The sequence below is a fragment of the Fringilla coelebs genome (genome assembly GCF_963513975.1).
Source record: "Fringilla coelebs genome assembly, chromosome: 6".
NCBI lineage: Eukaryota > Metazoa > Chordata > Aves > Passeriformes > Fringillidae > Fringilla > Fringilla coelebs.
The window spans coordinates 1,937,250-1,958,251 of NC_140034.1; the positions used below are offsets into that span (position 1 = coordinate 1,937,250).

The window sequence follows — 21,002 nt, forward strand, 5'->3', positions numbered from 1 at the left end:
CCGTCATCTCCTCATCCTTCTGCAAAGTGTATGTTCCTCCCCATGCCACAGCCCTGGGCTCCGCTGCCATCCCCTCACAGAGCACTTTTAAATCCTCAGCAGGCCCAGGTTCCCTCCCAGCCCTGCTGTCCCCTCAGAGCCCGATCCCGCTGTCCCTCCTCGGTCCTGTTGCGAAAAATGAGGTTCAATTTCCTGGTAAAACTTTAATAGGACAGTAGGACACAAAAATAAAGCAAAGGTAACAGCTGGGTGCTCGGCCAAGAGCACACCTATTTCAGAGAAACCCTTTACATCCCTTTTCTATTGCATCAGCCTACTGCATATTCATCATTATGCATATTTAAACTTTTCCCCAAACTACTTTACATGTTCTAAGAACTGTTTAGCATCGGGTCTGCCGTTTCAGAGCATGCACATTTCTGGGCTGTGGTTTTAGCCCATTCTTGCCCTCCCCTCAGTCTGTATTTTGGTCTGTGCTTTCTGCAGACAGCAGGTGTTGACAGCAGCCGGTCTCCATCCCACATTCCCTGGTGTTATCCCAGCTAAGCAGGCAGTTCAACCATCCCAAGCACAACTAGATCAGCTATTTCACTACCATGTCTAAAGTTTAGTTAATAGCAGAAATTAAAACTGTATAGCAAAGTTACCCTCACATTATACATACAGAATCCAGTTTTTTGAGTATTTGTGGAAAGCCAGTATTAGAGTGTGTGTTTATAGCCCTGCCCCGGGCAGTGCCCGCACAGAGGCAGGGCTGTGACACAGCTGCTGTGCCTGGGGTCCCCTCTGTGGGCACTCTGGGCTGCCCTCTCTGCTCTCCTTGCCCACCAGCACCTGCAGCAGCTTTTGTTTGCCTCAGTTTCACTCTTTCCCACTTTCCCCCACCAAGATTTCCTCCTTTCCAGCCTTCTCCAGAAATCCTAAAGGATCATGTCCTTGCTTTTACCACCCCTTGTCCTGCCTGCATAACACCACCTTCAAACAGCTGCTGCTGTCATAAAACCCCTCACAGATCTTTCCTGGGCATTTCCCAGACAAAGAACATCCTACCCCCATTTCCAGGCTCCTTGCAGATAACCAGCTACCCAAGTTCTCCTTATCTTTAATTCTTTTTTTTTTTTTAATGCTCCTTTCCTGTTTGATACAGCTGGTTCCTCCACTTAGCCAATTATTTTTCACTCTGACTTTACAATTTATCTAAACTGACACCAGTGTCTTTTCCTGTAAAAGTTTATTTGTGTACAAAACAAATCAGTTTTGATTTTGGCATTTTTTATAAAAAGTCCACAATACATCACAAAACTAAAAAAAATAAATTACAGTTGGCTTCCCATGGGTTCACTGCCTTTTTTCAGAGTCCTTGAAGCTTGCTGAAAATACCAAAGGAAAACAGTATTTAAAAGGTTTATTTTAAAAACAGTTCATAATGCTTTTCTATTTCTTTATGTAGGAAAGACTTGATAATGTTTTCAACTATTTAAAGACCTCAAGTATTTCATGGTGTGATATTTTTTATATTCAAATTGAAGTTAAATAGGCTGACCCATTATTAATTCCCTGGGAAGGCTTCTCCAACTAGGAGAAGATAAATTTACCCTTTTCCTTTTGGGTTATACCATCATTATTTTAAACAGGTAAATTTTCATCTATTTTAAGGTTTTTGATGCATTTTAATACTTTTTTGGTGTTGCAGCTGGCTTTTCTCCACTCAGTGGAATTAACAAGTGCAGATTTAAAAATATGTGAAATCAAAGCCTGAAAGTGGCTTCTGGGCTTGGTGATTATGACAAAATGAAGCAAAAATTGGTCCTAAATTTAATTAATTTATGTAACAACCATCATCCCCAGAAACAAATCTGCTCCCCAATTAGTTCTCTATCACTGAAAATCAGGCAGTGCAATCATCCTTCCTTTTACTTTTGAACTGTCCTTCCCATCACTGATATTTGTAATTCCTACATTTATTGCTTTAGTTTCTGGGCATTTGGATTTGTTACACTGCCTAAGTATGAAGTGTAAGTTAAGCTGGTGGAACATTCAAATATTACCAGTTTTCTGTGGGTTTTTTATGATAATCAGAAACTCAGCACAGAAGAAAAACCCATTTACCTGTCTTCAACTGTCTTGTTGGAGGGGTAGAACACCTTGAAGCAAAATCCACTTCTGGGAAACGAACCCTGGGAAGGAAAAGGGGGAAAAATTCCACATTAGGGAGAGGGAAACCCCAGTGCAGGGGGTGAGGAGGGCGGGAGCAGGGCACTCACGGGGTTGATGCAGAGGCAGTCGCTGCTGGTGACAGTGAAGGGGTCGTGTTTGTCAGCAGTGACCAGCAGGTCTGGCAGGGGATAAACCCTCAGGGAATAATCATAGGCCCAGAACACGGGGCTGACGAACAGCGGCAGCGGGCTCAGGTGGCCCTGGGACAGGATGGTCTTCACAAACTGCAACAAAAACCAAACAAACCACACAAACACTTGGGTTTAAGGACTACACCTGGGAGAAAATGGTCTTAACAAACTGCAACAAAAAAAACCCCACAAACATTTGGTTTTAAGCATTACACCAGGGAGAAAATGGTCTTCACAAACTGCAACAGAAAAGAACCACAAACAATCGGTTCTAAGCATTTGAAGCATTTATCCCCTGGGATAAAATGGTCTTCACAAACTGCAACAAAAAAACAAACAAACCCACAAACACTTGGGTTTAAGTATTACTCCTGGGAGAAAATGGTCTTCACAAACAGCAACCAAAAAATAAAAACAAACAAACAAAAAACAAAACCACAAATACTTGATTTTAAGCATTTATCCCCTAGGATAAAATGGCCGTTACAAACAGCAACCCAAAAACCAAAATCAAACAAAAAAAATTTTAAAAATTAAAAACAAAAAACCAACCCCACAAACATTTGGTTTTAAGCATTACACCTCGGAGAAAATGGTCTTCACAAACTGCAACAGAAAAGAACCACAAACAATCGGTTCTAAGCATTTGAAGCATTTATCCCCTAGGATAAAATGGTCTTCACAAACTGCAACAAAACAACCCCACAATCACTTGGTTTTAGACATTACCCCTGGGATAAAATAGTCTTCACAAACTGCAACACAAAAACCCCACAAACACTTGGTTTGAAACATATGAAATATTTATCTCCTGGGATAAAATGGTCTTCACAAACTGCAAAAAAAAAAAAACCTACAAACATTTGGTTTTAAGCATTTGAAGCATTTATCCCCTGGGATAAAATGCTTTTCACAAACTGAAGAAAAACCCCCACAAACACTTGGGTTTAGGTATTACCCCTGGAATAAAATGGTCTTCAGAAACTGCAACCAAAAAAAAACCAAAAACTTAAGAAAGAAAAAACAACATTCACTTGATTTTAAGAATTACACCTGGGCTAAAATGGTCTTTACAAATTCCAAAAAAAAAAGAAAAACCCCACTGATGCCTTGGGGAAGCTGTCCTAGAGCAGAGTCTGGGTGGAGTTCCAGAATAAAGCAGGGATTTATCTAAAGGATCCTCCATGGACCCACCTGGGGCAGCACCAGAGCCCAGCCAGGGCTGCACCCAAGATGAACCAAAATGGCCCCAAAATGCCCGGCCGGGCACGGGGTCTCTCCCTGGGATCAGCTCTGCTCCATTTGCACCTTGCAGTTCATTGTCCCATCCCAGCTTCAGCCCCTGCAGTCCCACCCTGCTTGTTTTTCTCTCTCCAGCCCACGGGGTTTGTGCTCCTGGCCTGAGATTTGGCTCATTTGTCCTTGGTGCCCAGCTGGAGCAGGAATTGTTTTGTCTCCCTGCTCTGTGCACAGAGCTCACCATCCCATAATATGGAGCCCAGACCCACACACTAAAGCAGCACAGAATGTGAAAAACAGAAAAGCTAAACCTGAGGCATCACCACAAACACTCGGTTTGAACCATTTGAAACATTTATCCCCTGAGATAAAATGGTCTTTACAAAGTGCAAATAAAACCCCACAAACTCTTGGTTTGGAGCATTTGCTACAAGCTCAGCTCAGCCCTGCACGTGTCAGTGTGGATTAATAAAGAACCTTTTTGAACCTGGAAATGTCTGGGGGTTTTTTTGTGTCTCATTCCCGCTGATTATTAGTGATTTCTAGAGTAAAGCAGTGACTCTCCTCCAGCACTGAGCTGCTCTTTCCTTTCTTCAGTTGTGGGGGTTTTAATACACACAAGTCCAGGATTTGAAGATGTCACAATTATCTCATCAATCAGACTCTCCAGGAGAATCACTTCCCTGTTCCTCCAGCCCAGAAAGTACCAACACTGCCACAAGTCTCATTTTTGGTTTTTATTTTTCTTACTGCTTTCCAGTTAACCACAAGACCCACACTTAAAAAGTCTTTTCCCCGAAGAAATCATTTGATTCCCAGATGATTTTCTTTTCTTTGTGAGAAAATTTCCCTCTCCCTTGCTTTTATACACTGATGGCTGAATTAAAGTAGGCAAAAAAGGCTGAGGAAAAGTGGAGTATGCAAAAACCAATCTGCAGGAAGTGCTGCAATTCTACATTTCCTTCCTGGAAAGCCCTGGATGAGGCCAGGGAGGAGTCAGGAATGCAAATGTGCCCACAAAACCAAGGTACCTCAGTGTCCAGGGGGTGTTCACAGAGACACTGAGCTAAAACAACTTCCTGAGGCAAGCAAACACAAAACCTCCTGTAAAATAAATCAGAGCAGACTCCATCCATCACTGCAATGAGCCAGGACTACCTGGATTGCTCTCATCCAATTATTTCAGTAAATCCCAGCAGCTCCTGCTGTGCATTCATTCAGTGCAACCACAACCCAGAGCACTCTGCTGAGGGCTGAGAAGCAGAATTTCAATTTCAAGTGAGGAGACAAAACAAGCAGATGAATTTTAGAGGAAGTGACCTGCTGCTTTACTGCAAATGGCACTGGGTAACCAATCAAATCTTTAAAAAAATGGTCATTTCCATTAAAATTTGCCTTTATGAATCAGTGTTTCTTGGCTGCACATTGATGGTTGGTTGCTGCTCTGAAGTTCTGCATTCAAAGGCAGCTCCAGAGCGACAGAATGACTCAATCCAACCTTAAACTTTCATGGTTTGAGTTATTTTGCTGTCAAAATGTAAAGAAAAACAAGAATACTAAATGTATAAATCCTTCCTACAACCCCTCTGGGTTATTCATGCAATGTGGCACGAGAATGAGGATCAGAGCCCCCAAAATGCAGCCCTGCTGATCAATAAAATCAAAAATCTTGGCAAAAATTGGTGAATTCAACTCACTCACATGGTTGGGAATGTCCATGGTGCTGCTGGGGAAGCGAACACAGTTCCTGCACATTTTGTTGACCAAATCTTCCCGAAAAATGATGATTTCTTGGGTGCAGTACTGAACCCTGAGTGAAAACAGCAGTGAAATTAATTAAGGTTAACCTGAAAATGAGGGAGGTGCGTTAGAAAGTTGATCACCCTCTAATAAAGACAATTAATGAAAATAATACTTTCCCTTATGATGCTTTTGAGCAGGATTGTTATACTCAATATCATTTTTTTACCACTACTTCCTTTCTTCACTGATTTTTTATGTCTTAGTGTATTTAAAACTAGTTACAAATCATGCAAGTGAAGAATTCTATTCATTTGGAAAATTTAAGGCAAATTTTCCCCAAAATTTATAGGCTTTGAAAATTATATTTGCACATAATTTAGTTTTAAAAAAAATATTAAAAAAAAAATAGCAGTTAGATGGTTACCTGCAGGGATTTGTGGTGAAAACTGAAAATGGCACCAGCTGTCTGAATTCCTGAGTGATATTTTCAGCCAGGGGGGGTCTAAAATAAATAGCAGAGGTATCAACAAAGACTCTTACCATCTTTAACTCCAATTTCACTCAAAATTCCAAGATGTGAGGAAGGGAAGCAAACTGACCTTGGTAAAATGGAACCAGGCCCAGGATCCTCAGGACCAGGGACAAACACAAATCGACTACTGCAGAGAGAAAAAAAAAAAAAGAATTTTAACAAATCTTTTTTGTATAAATTGATCCTAAAAACTGTGTCTGATGCTCTGAATTCAGAGAGCAGGAGCCAGGAAAGTATCCCAGGGAGAGAGCTTGGCTCCCTCATTAGCAGTTTCCATGCCCAAGCTATTTTAGATAAAATCAAACTTACCCTGCTCCCAAACAAACCTGCAGGCCTGTTACAAAAGCAGCTTTTTATCTGATCACAGACAGAGAAAATAGGGTAACTCTCAGCTTCTACAAGTAATTAAAGGCTTCACAAAACAAACAGATTTCCCCTTGCTCTGTACCTTTTATGGATGCTGGGATATTCACATATAATATCTGCCAGAGCCTTCAAAGAACCTGGAATAAGGAAAAACAGGGCACAACAGCTGGTTAGAAATAAACACACCTCGGGTGAATCCCCCCTCTGCTGCAATGCACTTAAAACAAAAACAAAAACAGGGTTCATTTTCTGCTCTCTGCACTCGTTTATTTGTTTGCCATCATTATTTTAATTCAGTGCACATGTCTGGCTGTTTACAAGGACCTCACCTTTCAGGGACTGGATTTGATTTCTGCCATATGGTGCAGATGAAAAATTTCCACAGAAGAAAAAGCAGGTGGGAGGTGCAGAGGAATAACCTGGGAAAAGAGAGGATCTGTGAGTGCATCCATCCACTCCAGCACTCAGCCCATCCCAGGAAAAGCAGGAACTGAAACAGCAATTCAGGCTCTGCTGCTATTAATACACCTGACTGATTTTCTTGATTCAGGCTGTTTTTAGCTCAAAAAGGGGATGGCAATGTACAAATGTCACTTTGAGGGAGCCCTCTGGCATTTACAGGCTGAGTTCCAGCAGTGTTTGTGTGTATCCAACTCCTGCCCCAGCCACAGAATTATACCAAGTGCAATTACAATAAATAATGCCATTTTTAAATGTATTATTGCCTTCAAGAGGAAAACAGCAAGCAGGCAGCACGGGGTTGCTATTAACCTCCCTGATCATTCCAATTTAAGGGCTCTCCCAACATCCAATTCCCCCTTTGGCATTATAAAGCAACAGTAACTGGAACTGCCTGAGCAGTTTGAGGATCTGATGAGTGCTCACAACCTCACCCATTAACTGCTTCAAAGCAAAGGGGGGGGAAAAAGAAACCTGATTCCCATCCCTGAAATAAAAATAGAAACAGCTACTCAGGCATTCATCTCACATCCCAGTTACTCTCCATTTTCCTGACACACAGAATCACACTTGGATTTACTTCACTGGCTTTCAAAGGGCTGGTAAATAGAACAGAATTGCTTATCCCAGAGAAATGGCTCATCAATATTTTTCCTTGCTCTCCCCCACAGCTGCTCATTTAGTTTATAATTAAGAAGGTTATTATTTGCCTGTTAAAGTCTCAAAATAGCAAATGCAAGGTCTGCATCTCTGCCAGGTGAGTTCAGCACACAAACCTCCCTGAGCAAAGTCCCTCTCAGCCCTCAGCACCTGCAGTCCTGGGTCAAGCCCAGTTTGCCCACAGGATTTGCCAGCTCTGATCCAGACACTGAACTGGTTTTGTAACTTCTGCATGACTCTGCCCATTTGTGTCCAGCTCCCTTTTGGTGAGGAGCAGCTTCCCACCCTGAATTCTGGGTTGTTTTTGAACCACTCACTCTCTCACACTTCCATTCTGCCCGAGGCAGGAGGGACAAGCTGCTCCCAAACTGCAATGCATAAATGCTCCTTTATATTGCAGGAATGTTGTATCCAGTGCTGTGTCCATCACTGATCCCAGAATCCTGCAATGGTTTGGGTTGGAAGGGACCTTAAATCCAATCCCATCCCACCTCTGCCATGGCAGGGACACCTCCACTGTCCCAGGCTGCTCCAAATCATGTCCAGCCTGGCCTTGGGCACTGCCAGGGATCCAGGGGCAGCCACAGCTGCTCTGGCAATCCCAGCCCAGCCCGTCTCAGCCAGGAATTCCCAATTGCCAATATCCCATCTGGCAGTGGGCAGCAACATCCATCTCTCTGAACTAAAGAATTAGTCTTCAGGCTAAGGAAGAACTTTCAGGAGCAAGGGAAACATTCTTATCACAGCCCAGAAAATGGCTCCTGGTCAAACCACTATTTGTACCAAGAATTTATGGAAACAAATCATGCAGAGAAGGTTTAGAGTGAAAGCAATCCTCACCTACCTGAAAACATCATGTGAAGCTTTTCCAGCACTTCTGCTTGGTCCAGCCACACATCAGACACAAACACAAACATGGCATCCTCATTCTCTTCCTCCAGCTGCTTCAGCTTTGCAGAAGCCTTCACTGATGATGAGGAAGGCCCTCCAAAGAAGTTGATATTTCCATAGAAGGCTCTGCACCATTAAAATGCTCCAGTCAGGATCCCAGCATGGTTTGGGTTCAAAGGGACTTTAAAGCTCATCCCATCCCAACCCCTGCCATGGGCAGGGACACCTTCCACTGTCCAGGGATCCATTCTCTCAGCAACAAGGAATTTATGATTCCCATGGAACAGTGACCTGGCTTTGCCATTGAGAAGGGTTTACATCCCAATTTCCATTAATAAGCAGAACCCAAAGGCCTTTGGAAGGGTTTTCCTGCCAACACTACAGTGCCTCTAAGGCCAGAACTGCTTCCTTAAAATGGTATTTATTTTAAAGCATTTGGGGAGGAGGAAGAATAACATACTTGAGTGTCAGGGAAGTTACAAAATAACAATGATCTTACTTAGAAAGCCCTAGGAAAAGATGGAGTGAGGCTGCCAAAAGTCACTTTTGTACCTCGTGGTAGCAGAAGGCTCAGTGGGAGGAAATCCAAAAGCGTTCACATGAAAAACTTCATCTTCATACCAACCTAGGAGGTTTTGGAAGAGCAAAATAGCAAAATAACCCTTCAGTTTTTCTAACAGCATCATGTCCTAGACATTAGTCAGAGAGTTGGCAGCCGTGCTGCACTGCCAGTCCCAGCCTCCATCAATCCCTCTCTTGTGGCAGCTCCACAGAAGCAGAGCAGGGAATGATCTGGGTGGGAAAAGGGCTGAGAAGGAAATCAACTTTGTTTTACACCCCAGGCACTCACTCCTGTGAGTGGATTTGCTGCACAGCCACATGAACAAACCCCTGAAGCACACAAGGAGGATTGCCTGATTTTGCTGGCCTTGTCCTGGAAGGGTCCCCATCCAAGTGCTCCTTGTCTCAAACCCCACTGCTGAGAACAGAAGGAACTTGGTGATTTATTTATTTATCCCCACTCTCATTTCTGCTCCCAACTTCTCCTTACAAGCATAAAACACACCAGAAAACAGACTGAGATCATGGATCTTGCACAGAGGAACATTCCACATACAGAAATAGCCTTTTTTTTTTTTTTTTTTTTTTGCTAAAACAAGGCTCCAAAACTGCAAGCTCTTACATCATCCTAATGAGAAGCCTCATTAAAAGGCTTTGCCAGCACAGAGCAGTATTTTCAGATCATTAAATCATTCCTCTGGTTATTCCAGGCTGTCTTCCTAATCCAGTCATAACTTCTCCAAGCATGCTGGGGCCAATCCTCAAAGCTGCTCCAGAGCCTCACATTCCCCAAAACCCCCAAATTCCTCCTCTATGCCTCCAGAGTCACAGCAAAAGCTGAAGGCCAAAAATCTCAGTCCCAAACTCACTGATGGTCACCAAAATGAGACTCCTCTGCTCAGCCACATCTGGCAGCCACAGCTTGAACAGAATAATTTATTACAAGCTAAAAACCAAACCCAGGGTGCTTTACCTTCTGCCAGAACAAAGGAGGATTCGGTGTATAACCCATTGTGGAACTGGTGCAGGAAGGTTAAGGAATGTATTTTTCTTAGATTTAAAGTAGGTTTTGGAACTAAAATTTGCTTTCCAGATGGTGAAATGGATTTGGACAGCACTGAAAGTTCCCAGGCTGCCTGAGGAGCCTGGAAATTCCCTGGTACCTGAGCAGGTAAGTCCAGAGAGAGCCCAGGAACTGGAACAGGCTCTGCTTCCATGGGGAGGGAAAGTCACCGTGTCCAAGGGAAAGGCAGGAGCTGCAGCAGGACAAGGAATTGCAAACAAAGGAGAAAGACAGAGCTGCAGCTCTCAATATGGAATTTGGAATGGTCAGCATTGATTTACTGTTCAATTTCAAACCCTGCAGGTCTACAGGAAATTCCTCCAGCTCTTCAATCACAGCAAAAGGATATTGCTTTACTGATGTCTAGCTGGACCACTCCTGTGGGGTCTTCTAGGAAAAATTTCCCCTACAAAACAGGATTAATTAATAAAGCAAAATATACCAAACACACAAATGCTTCAATCAGAAGGCTCTATCAGTCAGCATTTAGAAATAATTTGGTTGGTTTAATGTTTTAAGCTGGCAAGAAGTGAAAATAATGTCATTTATAGTAAATGTATCTCAGCAGCTTCCCTGGGAGCTGATGCAGTTGGGACTGCTGTGCTCCCCTCCCTAAAATCACAGTGCAGGGCATTGGCAAGTCCAAACTCAGCCACTGGAAGCTCCAGCCCCTCAAGAAGGACAAGCCAAAAAATCCTAACTGCTTCTGGTTGCTGACATAAAAATTTTATAGTGGGAAGACAAGGAAAGACATTTTGCACACACACTGGCATTGAATGCTTGTGGAAAAGTCTCTCAGAATGGGTGTGAGATATTTAAGTTTTCTCATTTTTTAATGTATTACAGCACTGAATGAGCAGAGATCAGAGACTCCACAACAAAAAAGAACTCACCTCCTTGAGCTGAGTGATCATCCCAAGCACAATCACTTCTCCCACTTTCGCTGGACTGCCCAAGAGAGTTTCTACTGTCTTTAGCTGGGGTCAAAGGCAAAGAATCCAATCAGAGCCAAATCAAACCCTCCAAACTCAAACTCTTTTGCTGGCTTTTTCCCCCAAAGCCCCACACAGGGCATGGTTGCACATGAACACACAGATGAGCCAGGGGATACAGGCTCCTTACCAAAATCAGAGCCTTATTTCTGATTGTGGCTTTGGAGGAGATTCCCAATAGTGGCTGCTAGCATAAAGAACTGCTGTGCTGATTTGGATAAAAAGTAGAAAGAACTCAATTTTTTTTTACCTGGAATTTGTTCTTGCTATCATCAGGATGAGCATCAACTGGTGAAGGAGTGAACAGCTCATGTCTGTGAGTCCTCTGCACAAACCAAAATTGAAGTGATTCAGTTTAAAAATAAATGAGCACTGCCAAAAAGCCAGTTTGCTACAAGCACTATGCAAAACACTCCAGAAAGTTCTTACTCTACTTCATCCAGCAACTTTTAATAATTCAGTCCTTTTGACAAGAATTTACTTCCAGGAAACAGATGATCAATAACACCAGATCATAAAACTAAGCCTAAAAAATGCAGCGGGTAATAAAACTAAGCCTAAAAGAAGTGTCATGAAAGCATCTGTAAGGCTGCTAAAAGAAGTTACTTGTGACAAGCTGGAAGGCAGAGGGTTTATGAGGCAGAGAGCAGGAGGTATTTTTGGAAGGAGAAGTGGGATCCATCCCTGAGGACTCCTGACCTGCTGGAGGATGGAGTAGCGCTCCCGGAACAGCTCCGCCTTGTCCCTGGCAGTCCCAAATAAACTCGGCCTAGGCAGGTCAGTCATGGACAGGCTGCAAGGAATTAACACAGTCACAATGTCAAAAAGGGATATTCCCCCCAGGAAGATGAGTTATTGATCTAAAAGGTCTGGGAGGCTGCAAAAGCTGCACCATGATTTAGGTACATTCCTGCTCGGGATCCTGTGTTTCTGCATTTCTGCCTCCATTTCATTCCCCTCTAACTCACAGACCTTGAGATTTATCCTTCCACCCAAAGAGAGCTCTGCAGAAATCCATTTTAAAAAAAGCAGTTATGCCTTTAAGCAGTTGTGAACACAAGCATTATTCCTCCAGTTTCTCACCAGCTGCTCCTAATTTTTCTTTTTTACCATTTGGAGCTCTCCTCAGAAACCCCCCAGGGCTTCAGGGAGCTGCAAGATACAGACTAAGAAATAAATACAGGCAACAGACAGATCAAATTTAGTAAAAAAATAAATTTAAACAGCCCAATGTGAGAAAAAAAAAATAACCCCAAACTACCTTTAGTGATGTATGACCTTAGCCTTACTGTCTTTTTTATTCATTAGGTGGAATAAACTTGGTTTATGGCCTTAAACATTTATTACTTTTCTCACTCAGGCTTCAGCTGAACAGAGCCAAGAGGGAAAGATTAAACCAGACTTATCCTACAGAAATAGAGGCTTTGTTCTTAAAACAGGAAGAGCTTGAAATTTCAAATATGGGAGACTTACGGCAAGAACTTCTTTCTTTCTGAATTATAAATATAACGTGGAATGTCAAAGGCTCCAATAATGTTGAAAACATTTTCTCTGAAATAAGAACAGAGACAGCATTAACTGAATGTTACCTTTCAACCAAAACCATTCTATGATTCCATGAAGTGGGTGAAACAAACTGACAAATTGTTTTGTTCACTATCGTCACCACTTCTCTTTCTATTTTATATTCTATTTTAGATTCTATTTTATATTCTATTTTATATTCTATTTCCTAGTCTATTTCCTAGTCTATTTTCTCCTGCATCTTTTAGTTCAATAATGAAAAAGACTTGTCCCTGTGATCTGTAGAGCTTTTCCCTTCAGGACTCTGCACTGAGAATCTGTACATATGGATTTCTCTTCAGTTCTGGAGCAGAAAAAGCCTAAATTAAGTATAAAAAAGCACCACAAAGAAGAGTCACACTCACACCATCTGCATCATAAGATTCCAATGGCAAGGAGCAAAGTTAAACCCAAATTTTCTCCATCCTGAGAGGCTGGGGGATGACAGGATCTAATTGACATGCCCAGCAAACCATCTCTTTTCATGCTTTGCATCACGATGTGAACACGAAAGGAAACACATCCATCAGGATCACAAAGTTCTCAGAAACTCCAGTAATTGCTCCACACTTTGTTATCACAGAAGGGAAATAAATCAGGGCTTCAAAAAATCAAACAAAAAAGCAGGAGCAGGCACCCCAGAGAAAACTTTTCCAAAGTGCTTTCAGAAAAGAAAGGAACAAAAGCAACTTGAGATAACTTTCATCTAGAGCAAAGCAAATAAAGCATGGCCAGAAGTGTTGGTTAATATTCTACCTGCAGCACATCCAACACACAACCCCAGCAGCTGAATTCCAGAATCCCAGATTCTGTTCAGGGCCCCCTGGAGGCCCAGCCATGAGAACAAACAGTCCAAGGAGCAACCTGGAGCTGCCTTGTGCAGGCTGCCCTGGAGCAGAGGCTGGGTGGAATTCCAGAATAAAGCAGGGATTTATTCAAAGGATCCTCCATGGACCCACCTGGGGCAGCACCAGAGCCCAGCCAGGGCTGCACCCAAGATGAACCAAAATGGCCCCAAAATGCCCGGCCGGGCACGGGGTCTCTCCCTGGGATCAGCTCTGCTCCATTTGCACCTTGCAGTTCATTGTCCCATCCCAGCTTCAGCCCCTGCAGTCCCACCCTGCTTGTTTTTCTCTCTCCAGCCCACGGGGTTTGTGCTCCTGGCCTGAGATTTGGCTCATTTGTCCTTGGTGCCCAGCTGGAGCAGGAATTGTTTTGTCTCCCTGCTCTGTGCACAGAGCTCACCATCCCCTGGTATGAACCCAGACCCACACACTAAAGCAGCACAGAATGTGAAAATAGAAAAGCTAAACCTGAGGCATCAACTCCACCACTGCCCTGGGCAACTTTTCCATGAAGAAATGTTCCCAAATTCCAATCCAAACCTGCCCTGGCCCAGCCTGGGGCCGTTCCCTCTGCTCCTGTCCCTGTTCCCTGGAGCACAGCCTGACCCCCCGGCTGTCCCCTCCTGCCAGGAGCTGTGCAGAGCCACAAGGGCCCCCTGAGCCTCCTTGGCTCCAGCCTGAGCCCCTGCCCAGCTCCTCAGGGATTCTCCAGCCCCTTCCCAGCTCCTCAGGAATTCTCCAGCCCCTTCCCAGCTCCTCAGGAATTCTCCAGCCCCTTCCCAGCTCCCTCAGCCTCTCCTGGGGCTCCCCATCTCAAGCTGTGCCAAGGGAAATTTAGGTTGGATATTAGGAAGAAGTTTTTTACAGAAAGAGTGAAAAAATTCTGGGATGGCTGCCCAGGGAGGTGGTGGAGTGACCATCCCTGGGTGTGATTAACAAAGCCTGGATGTGGCACTGGGGGCCAGGGCTGAGTTGTTGTCTCCCTGCTCTGTGCACTGAGCTCACCATGCCCTCATATGAAGCTCAGCCCCACACACTAAAGCAGCACAGAGTCTGAAAACCAGAAAAGCTAAACCTGAGGCATCACTGGAGCAAAGGCAGCAGCAGGAGGGCAAAAGCACAGAGCAATGACTGCAGACAATGACTGGCATTCCTGTCCCCAGGAGGAACAAGGAAATGCCAGCAGCTCCCAGAAGTCCCCATAACATTTCTAATGTCACCCTACATGGCCTCATCCGGGGCCCGGCTGCATTCCTGGACAGCTGCTTCCACCAGGGGCTGCTCAATCATGTTGGATGACACTGGAAAGAAAAATCCCAAGGATTAAACCTGCAGCAAGGAAGGAAGTGAGTCTCCAATATTTCACATTAAATGGTTGAGTCTCCTTACAGGAATACACACAAATAATTCACGTAATGAATTTTCTGTAATGACACACAGAGGGATCCCTGAATACTGCCACCAAAAGGACACATTCCTAGGGGAAAAATTCCCCAAACATGGAGAACAAGACAATTATAGTTTAGGCAAAGCTGCCAAATATATCACAAATGTGTTAGAGCTGAGCTCTCACATTCTGGAGGTTAATTTAGTTCCAGAACATTATCACAAGGATTGCTGCCTGAAGTACTCCAACACAGTTCTGGAGATGGGCACATTGTTTTCATTAATTTAATTTGATTAATTCATTGTTTCATTAATTTAAATTGATAATTGAAATGAGTTTGAAGGCCTCCCCACCCTCACAGGTAAGAATTCCTTCAAAATATTCCTTCAAAATATTCCATCCATCCCTGCCCTCTGGCAGTGGGGAGCCATTCCTGTGTCCTGTCACTCCATGTGTAAATAGTCTCTCTCCACTTTCATATTTAAAATGACAGTTTCAGGTACAAGGATCTCCAGGCAAACTTTTAGTAACTGTCACTGAAAAATGTCACTATTCTTGGAAAAATCAGGATATTCTGCACTGCCAACTCTTTCTATGGCACAAATGTCTTCTGCTGACATTGCAAAACTCAGTGTTTAACCAAAATAAAAAGCCAAAAAATATATTTATCTCAATCAACCCTTTACATCACAATGACACCTCAGTGCCTCTGCTGCCAGTAACTGTCTTTGTCTTGATGATATCAGGAATGCCAGAAAATCTGGCTCAAGAAAAAGAAATAGAAATTGTTTACTTACAAGGCTGTTTTTCAACTGCATCGATGACATTTTCAATTATATCATCAAGTTCTCCCTCACTGGTGGACTGGAAAGCTTCAGTGAGATACTTCAGGGCATCCCTACTCCCAGAGGAGAAAGCACAAAAAGCAATTAATGTTCAGTAGTTGACACAAACTGTGCTGATTTTGGCAGGTGTGCACATCATCACCACATGGCTTGTGGTTAAAAAGCAGAAATAATTAGTTCTGCATAATAGCACATTGGTTTAAGTCAAAGAAAAAAATCAATGGGATTGGAAATATCAGGGGAAAGATGTGGAGAACTTCAGCCTCACACAAAAATTCCATGTTGGAAGGGAATTTTGGAGACCCTGTGGTCAACCTTCTCCTGAAAGCAGGGCTTGGGTTATGCTGTCCAGGCCCCTGTGGAGCCAAGCCTTGAGAAGATTCCAGCACTTCTCTACTCCATCAACTTCAAAGTTTGATTACTATTACAATGAAGAATTAAATGTCTCTTGCCCTGTCCATGTGCATCCTTGAGAACATTTCTCATGTTTAGGAAGACTCAGATTAGCTCCTCATGAATATTCCCTTCTTGAGGCTAAATAAACCCAAATCCTTCACATACTCTCCATGCCAGGCTCTCTGACCCTCTAATGATGGAATCCCAGAATGGTTTGGGTTGGAAGGGACCTTAAATCCCATCCCATTCCAACTCCCTGCCATGGCAGGGACACCTTCCTCTGTCCCAGGGTGCTCCAAGGCCTGTCCAGCCTGGCCTTGGGCACTGCCAGGGATCCAGGGGCAGCCACAGCTGCTCTGGCAATTCCAGCCCAGCCAGGAATTCCCAGTTCCCAATCTCCCACCCATCCCTGCCCTCTGGCACTGGGAGCCATTCCCTGGCTCCTGTCCCTCCATCCTTGTCCCCAGTCCCTCTGCAGCTCTCCTGGAGCCCCTTCAGGCCCTGCCAGGGGCTCTGAGCTCTGCCTGGAGCCTTCTCCTCTCCAGGGGAACATTCCCAGCTCTCCCAGCCTGGCTCCAGAGCAGAGGGATCCCAGCCCTTGGAGCAGCCCCATGGATTCCTCTGGACTCATTCCAGCAGCTCCACATCCCCATTTTGGACTCCAAATCCAGTTGCAGCCCTGAAGCTGGGATGTCACCAGAGCAGAGCTTCCAGCCCTTCCTGCTTCCCCCACGGCCTCCAGCCCAGGACCACCTCAACAGCCCCCACAGGACCTGCTCCAGTTTAGCAATATATTTGGAGTTATTTTAATTCTCAATAACACAAGATTTAGAAATCAAGTTCTTCTCTCAACTTTGGACAAGTCTCACATTAAAAATAACAATTTTCTTACTAATGTCATCTGCTGTCCAACCAAACTGGCATTTTGGTGATCAGCCTGACCTTTAAAATGTCTCAGCTCAAGGAAGTGTGGAGTCAGGAGTTCTGGGCTTGTGCTCCTCTCTAATGAAAGGATCAGGGCACTGTCCAAAATAATCACATCCCAACCACGACAGAGAGAGAATTTAATTGATATTAACACACACAAGAAAGAAAGGGAAAACACGAGCAATGGGAGACCCAGTCTCTTTTAAATCATGACACTTTCCACTGCAAGCAGGAATCCCTTTTCAATGACCTTGGCATCTCTAATTAATACATCCCATCATATTGGAAATTCACCATTCCTGTCTTTGGAAATGCCATTCCTTCCTCTAGCAAAGAATGCTGAGCACAAGACTGGCAAGTGGAACTCGCATCCCAAAGCTGTCAGGGTCAGAGGCAGACAAAAACACTCAAGCAAACCCCCGGCACCAGCATCAGGGAGGGCTCCAAGGGGAGACCATGGGCAGCTTTTGGTGGCACCCAGGGTCATGAGAGTGACGGACGGATGGAAGGAAGGGGCCCGCAGCAGCAGGACAGGCGAAAGATGGCTTTGGAGGAGCCTCCAGAGGCCTCGGGAAGGAGGAAGAGCGGGGAAAGGCAGCCCCACATCCCCAGCAGGCGCCGCGGGGGACGCGGAGCGGCCCCGGCCCCATCCCGCACCGGCGCTCCCCGGGCCCGAGACCCGCCGGGGCCGATCCCCGCTGGTCCGGAGCAGGGGCCGGGCCGGGGCAGGGTCGGGCCGGGGCAGGGTCGGGCCCGGCACTACTCACGGGCGCAGGACGAGCCCCCGCAGCCGGAACGCGGAGCTGAGGCGGCGCCGCAGCCGCTCGGGCTCCATGGCGGCGATGGCGCCAAACGCGGCCGGGCCGCCCCCTCAGGCCGGGCCGGCCCCGCCGCGGGAGGAGCCGCGCACGGCCCCGCTCTGCCCGGGAAGGGACAGCGCCGGGGCCGGAGCCGGCTTGGAGCAGGGATTGTCCCCTGAGCTGGCACTGCTGGACACCGCCAGTCCTGAGGGCAGCTCCGGGCCCCTTCTGACAGAGACATGGAGGGGCTGGAGCGTGTCCAGGGAAAGGAAGGGAGCTGGGAACGGGCTGGAGAATTCCTGAGGGAGCTGGGAAAGGGCTGGAGAATCCCTGAGGAGCTGGGAAGGGGCTGGAGAATCCCTGAGGAGCTGGGAAGGGGCTGGAGAATTTCTGAGGAGCTGGGCAGGGACTGGAGAATCCCTGAGGAGCTGGGAAGGGGCTGGAGAATCCCTGAGGAGCTGGGCAGGGGCTGGAGAATCCCTGAGGAGCTGGGAAGGGGCTGGAGAATCCCTGAGGAGCTGGGCAGGGGCTGGAGAATCCCTGAGGAGCTGGGAAGGGGCTGGAGAATCCCTGAGGAGCTGGGCAGGGGCTCAGGCTGGAGCAAAGGAGGCTCAGGGGGCCCTTGTGGCTCTGCACAGCTCCTGGCAGGAGGGGACAGCCGGGGGGTCGGGCTGTGCTCCAGGGAACAGGGACAGGAGCAGAGGGAACGGCCCCAGGCTGGGCCAGGGGAGCTCAGGGTGGGCACAGCAGGAATTTCCCCATGGAAAGGTCTGTCCAGACCTGGCACAGGCTTCCAGGGCGGTGGTGGAGTCGCCATCCTTGGAAAGATTTAAACATCGTGTGGATGTGGCATAGGGGGACATGGGGCAGTGGTGGCCTTGGCAGACTCCACATTTATTGAGGGCTTTTCCTACCTAAACAATTCCCTGATTCCATAAAACACTTGCTGTGACTGACACAAGTTACCCAATACAATTATCCACGGTATCACTTTGTTCCTTTACTGCTATTGTAGCTCAGAATATTAATATTTCTCCCTGCTCTTTCCCTGTAGGCCCAGCACAGGCTCCTCTGCATCTCCAGGGCTCCAAAGTCTCTCACTTCAGATTCTCTTGGCACAAAACATCCATCAAACACATCTGACTGTGAATTGGTCCTGTGAGCACAGGATGCTCTCCAGGGCTGTTTTTATACCATCCCAGAATGGTTTGGATGAGAAAAGACCTTAAAACTCATCTCATCCCACCCCTTGCCATGGGCAGGGACGCTTTCCACTGTCCCAGGCTGCTCCAAGCCTCATCCAGCCTGGCCTTGGACACTTCCAGGAATCCAGGGACAGCCACAGTTCCAGGATTGTGGAGCAGCTGCCTTCTCTCCAGATGGAAAACACCTGATATTTCATTCAAACACTCATCCCCATCTCTCAAAGTACAGCTTTGATTCCACAGGAGGCTCACAAAGCAACTCTTGAAAGAGTTTGATCGAAAGACTGCAGGGATTTAAAGACAGACAGAAAATGTCAGCTATTTTCTGTAGCCCATTCTCAACTGCATAATTTATAATTGCTCCTCATCGGGGAGTGAGCTCATGGGTGAAGCTGCTGCTACTCTCTTCAGACAAAGAGCTGCCATCTGACAGGTCTCAGCTATTTTGGCAGGAAATATGATTCATTTTTTGTCACAGGCATGCAGCTAGGTGCAAATTATAAGCCCAATTCTTACATAAGTACCTTCATTTGCTAAAATTACTGCTTATTCTCCTTCTAAGAAAACCTGATCCTGCCATTCAGCTCCTGTCTCGCCACATGAAGGAAGGTGCACCTGGAGAAGGGATGTGCCCCTTGTCCAAAAATAGTTTTCTCTAAAGCTGTGACCAGCCAGGGAATGCAAAGCACACTCCTACAGCATCCTGCTGGATTTGGGGGCTCTCTTAGCTTGCCTGGAACCTCCCACCAGAGATATAAAAGTATTCCAGCTTGAGCTGCAGCCTTGTGTTTCACTGAGCCATCTGCAGCTCTGCAAGCCATCCCCAGATCTTTGTCTCTGTCACCTTCTGTGGCTTTGCTGGACATCACAGCAGCTGGAGAGAGCCCAGGGCTCCAGGATCAGCCAGCATGGATCTACCTGGATCCATGGAATTGTTTTGTTACACTGACAAACAGCCCATTTCCAGGTCTGTCACTGCTCCACTGGCAGAATCCCCTCTCCTGGGACGGCACATTGCAGCTTTACCTGGCCTAGAGATCTGTGGATAGAGTTTGTCTGCTTCCCATGGCTTTTGTACCTCTTCCAAATGCTGACTCCTGCATTTTAACCACCATCCCAATCCACCATCAGTACCTTGCCCCATTTTGAGTTCAGGACAAGTGCTGATCCCTGTGTCACCACTGAGAGAACACCTGGAGCTGTGCCAGGGCAGGTTTGGATCTCAGGGAAGGCTCTTCCCCAGAGGGTGCTGGCACTGCCCAGGCTCCCCAGGGAATGGGCACAGCCCCGAGGCTGCCAGAGCTCCAGGAGCTGCCAGGGTTGCCCAGGGTGGGATTGCTGGGGGTCTGGGCAGGGCCAGGAGCTGCCCTGGATGATTCCTGTGGCTCCCTTCCAATTCAGGAGAGTCTGTGATTAATATTACCAGTTTATCAATGTGAATAAGTAACATCTTCCCTCCTAGATCCAACAGAGGAAGTGTGTGTCCTACTGTCACAAGAAAATCATGACAATTATTTTCTGGTGCCCTTTTATAAGATGCTAAAGCACACATTTCTCCCAAGTTCTTCTACTCTACTATTTCTGAAGAGCTGTACCTGTTTTATTTTGAATTCCATTAATTCCAGCCGGACACAGAGTTCAGCTGGAACTGACTCAGTTGTTGATAAAACAGAGTAAGAACTGGAACTGTCCAACTGTTTAATTAATATCAGCTACTATTTCATGGCTGCTGTTTCTGGCAGGAGCGTGGCTTATCTCACCTTCAGAGAGACAGGGAGTTCTGCTGTGCTTGTCTTATCACAGAATCCACAGGATCATGGAATGGTTTGGGCTGGAAGGGACATTAAAGCCGATTTCATTCCACAGCTACCATGGCAGGGACACCTCCCACTGTCCCAGGCTGCTCCAAGCCCTGTCCAGCCTGGCCTTGGGCACTGCCAGGGATGCAGGGGCAGCCACAGCTGCTCTGGGAATTCCAGTCCAGGGCCTCCCCACCCTCACAGGGAGGAATTCCTTCCCAATATCCCACCCATCCCTGCCCTCTGGCATTTTGAAGCCGTCCCCCCTTGTCCATCACCCCATGCCCTGCCCGGGGCCTTAAACCCCGTCCCGCTTTGGGACCCAGCTCCTCCTTCCCTTCTTGCCCTGTGGTTTGCGTTTAGCTCTCCTATTCCCGGTGC

The 21,002-nt window shown here is 46.1% G+C and overlaps 1 protein-coding gene across 1 annotated transcript; it reads right to left on the bottom strand.

Annotated features, from left to right (window-relative positions):
• Window positions 1–228: 228 nt before the first annotated feature.
• POLE2 (DNA polymerase epsilon 2, accessory subunit) lies at window positions 229–17,697 on the bottom strand. Its single transcript, XM_084207146.1, has 19 exons — window positions 17,585–17,697; window positions 15,447–15,547; window positions 14,488–14,563; window positions 12,328–12,405; window positions 11,554–11,647; window positions 11,105–11,179; window positions 10,756–10,839; window positions 10,212–10,268; window positions 9,773–9,821; window positions 8,791–8,863; window positions 8,192–8,364; window positions 6,558–6,647; window positions 6,311–6,365; window positions 5,930–5,989; window positions 5,755–5,832; window positions 5,289–5,397; window positions 2,265–2,441; window positions 2,110–2,177; window positions 229–1,370 (listed from the first exon to the last, which is right to left on the bottom strand). Exons 1-19 carry the CDS (start codon window positions 17,650–17,652, stop codon window positions 1,352–1,354), a joined length of 1,584 nt encoding a protein of 527 aa, XP_084063272.1. The 5' UTR covers window positions 17,653–17,697; the 3' UTR covers window positions 229–1,351.
• Between the last annotated feature and the right edge of the window lie 3,305 nt (window positions 17,698–21,002).

Coding starts and splice junctions, on each gene's coding strand:
- POLE2 (XM_084207146.1), bottom strand. CDS start 17,652: ATGGAGCCCGAGCGGCTGCGGCGCCGCCTCAGCTCCGCGTTCCGGCTG. Junction 6,648..8,191: donor GCTTCACATGATGTTTTCAG/GTAGGTGAGGAT, acceptor CTCTTTTCCCAG/GTTATTCCTCTGCACCTCCC. Junction 5,833..5,929: donor CCTGGTTCCATTTTACCAAG/GTCAGTTTGCTT, acceptor TATTTATTTTAG/ACCCCCCCTGGCTGAAAATA.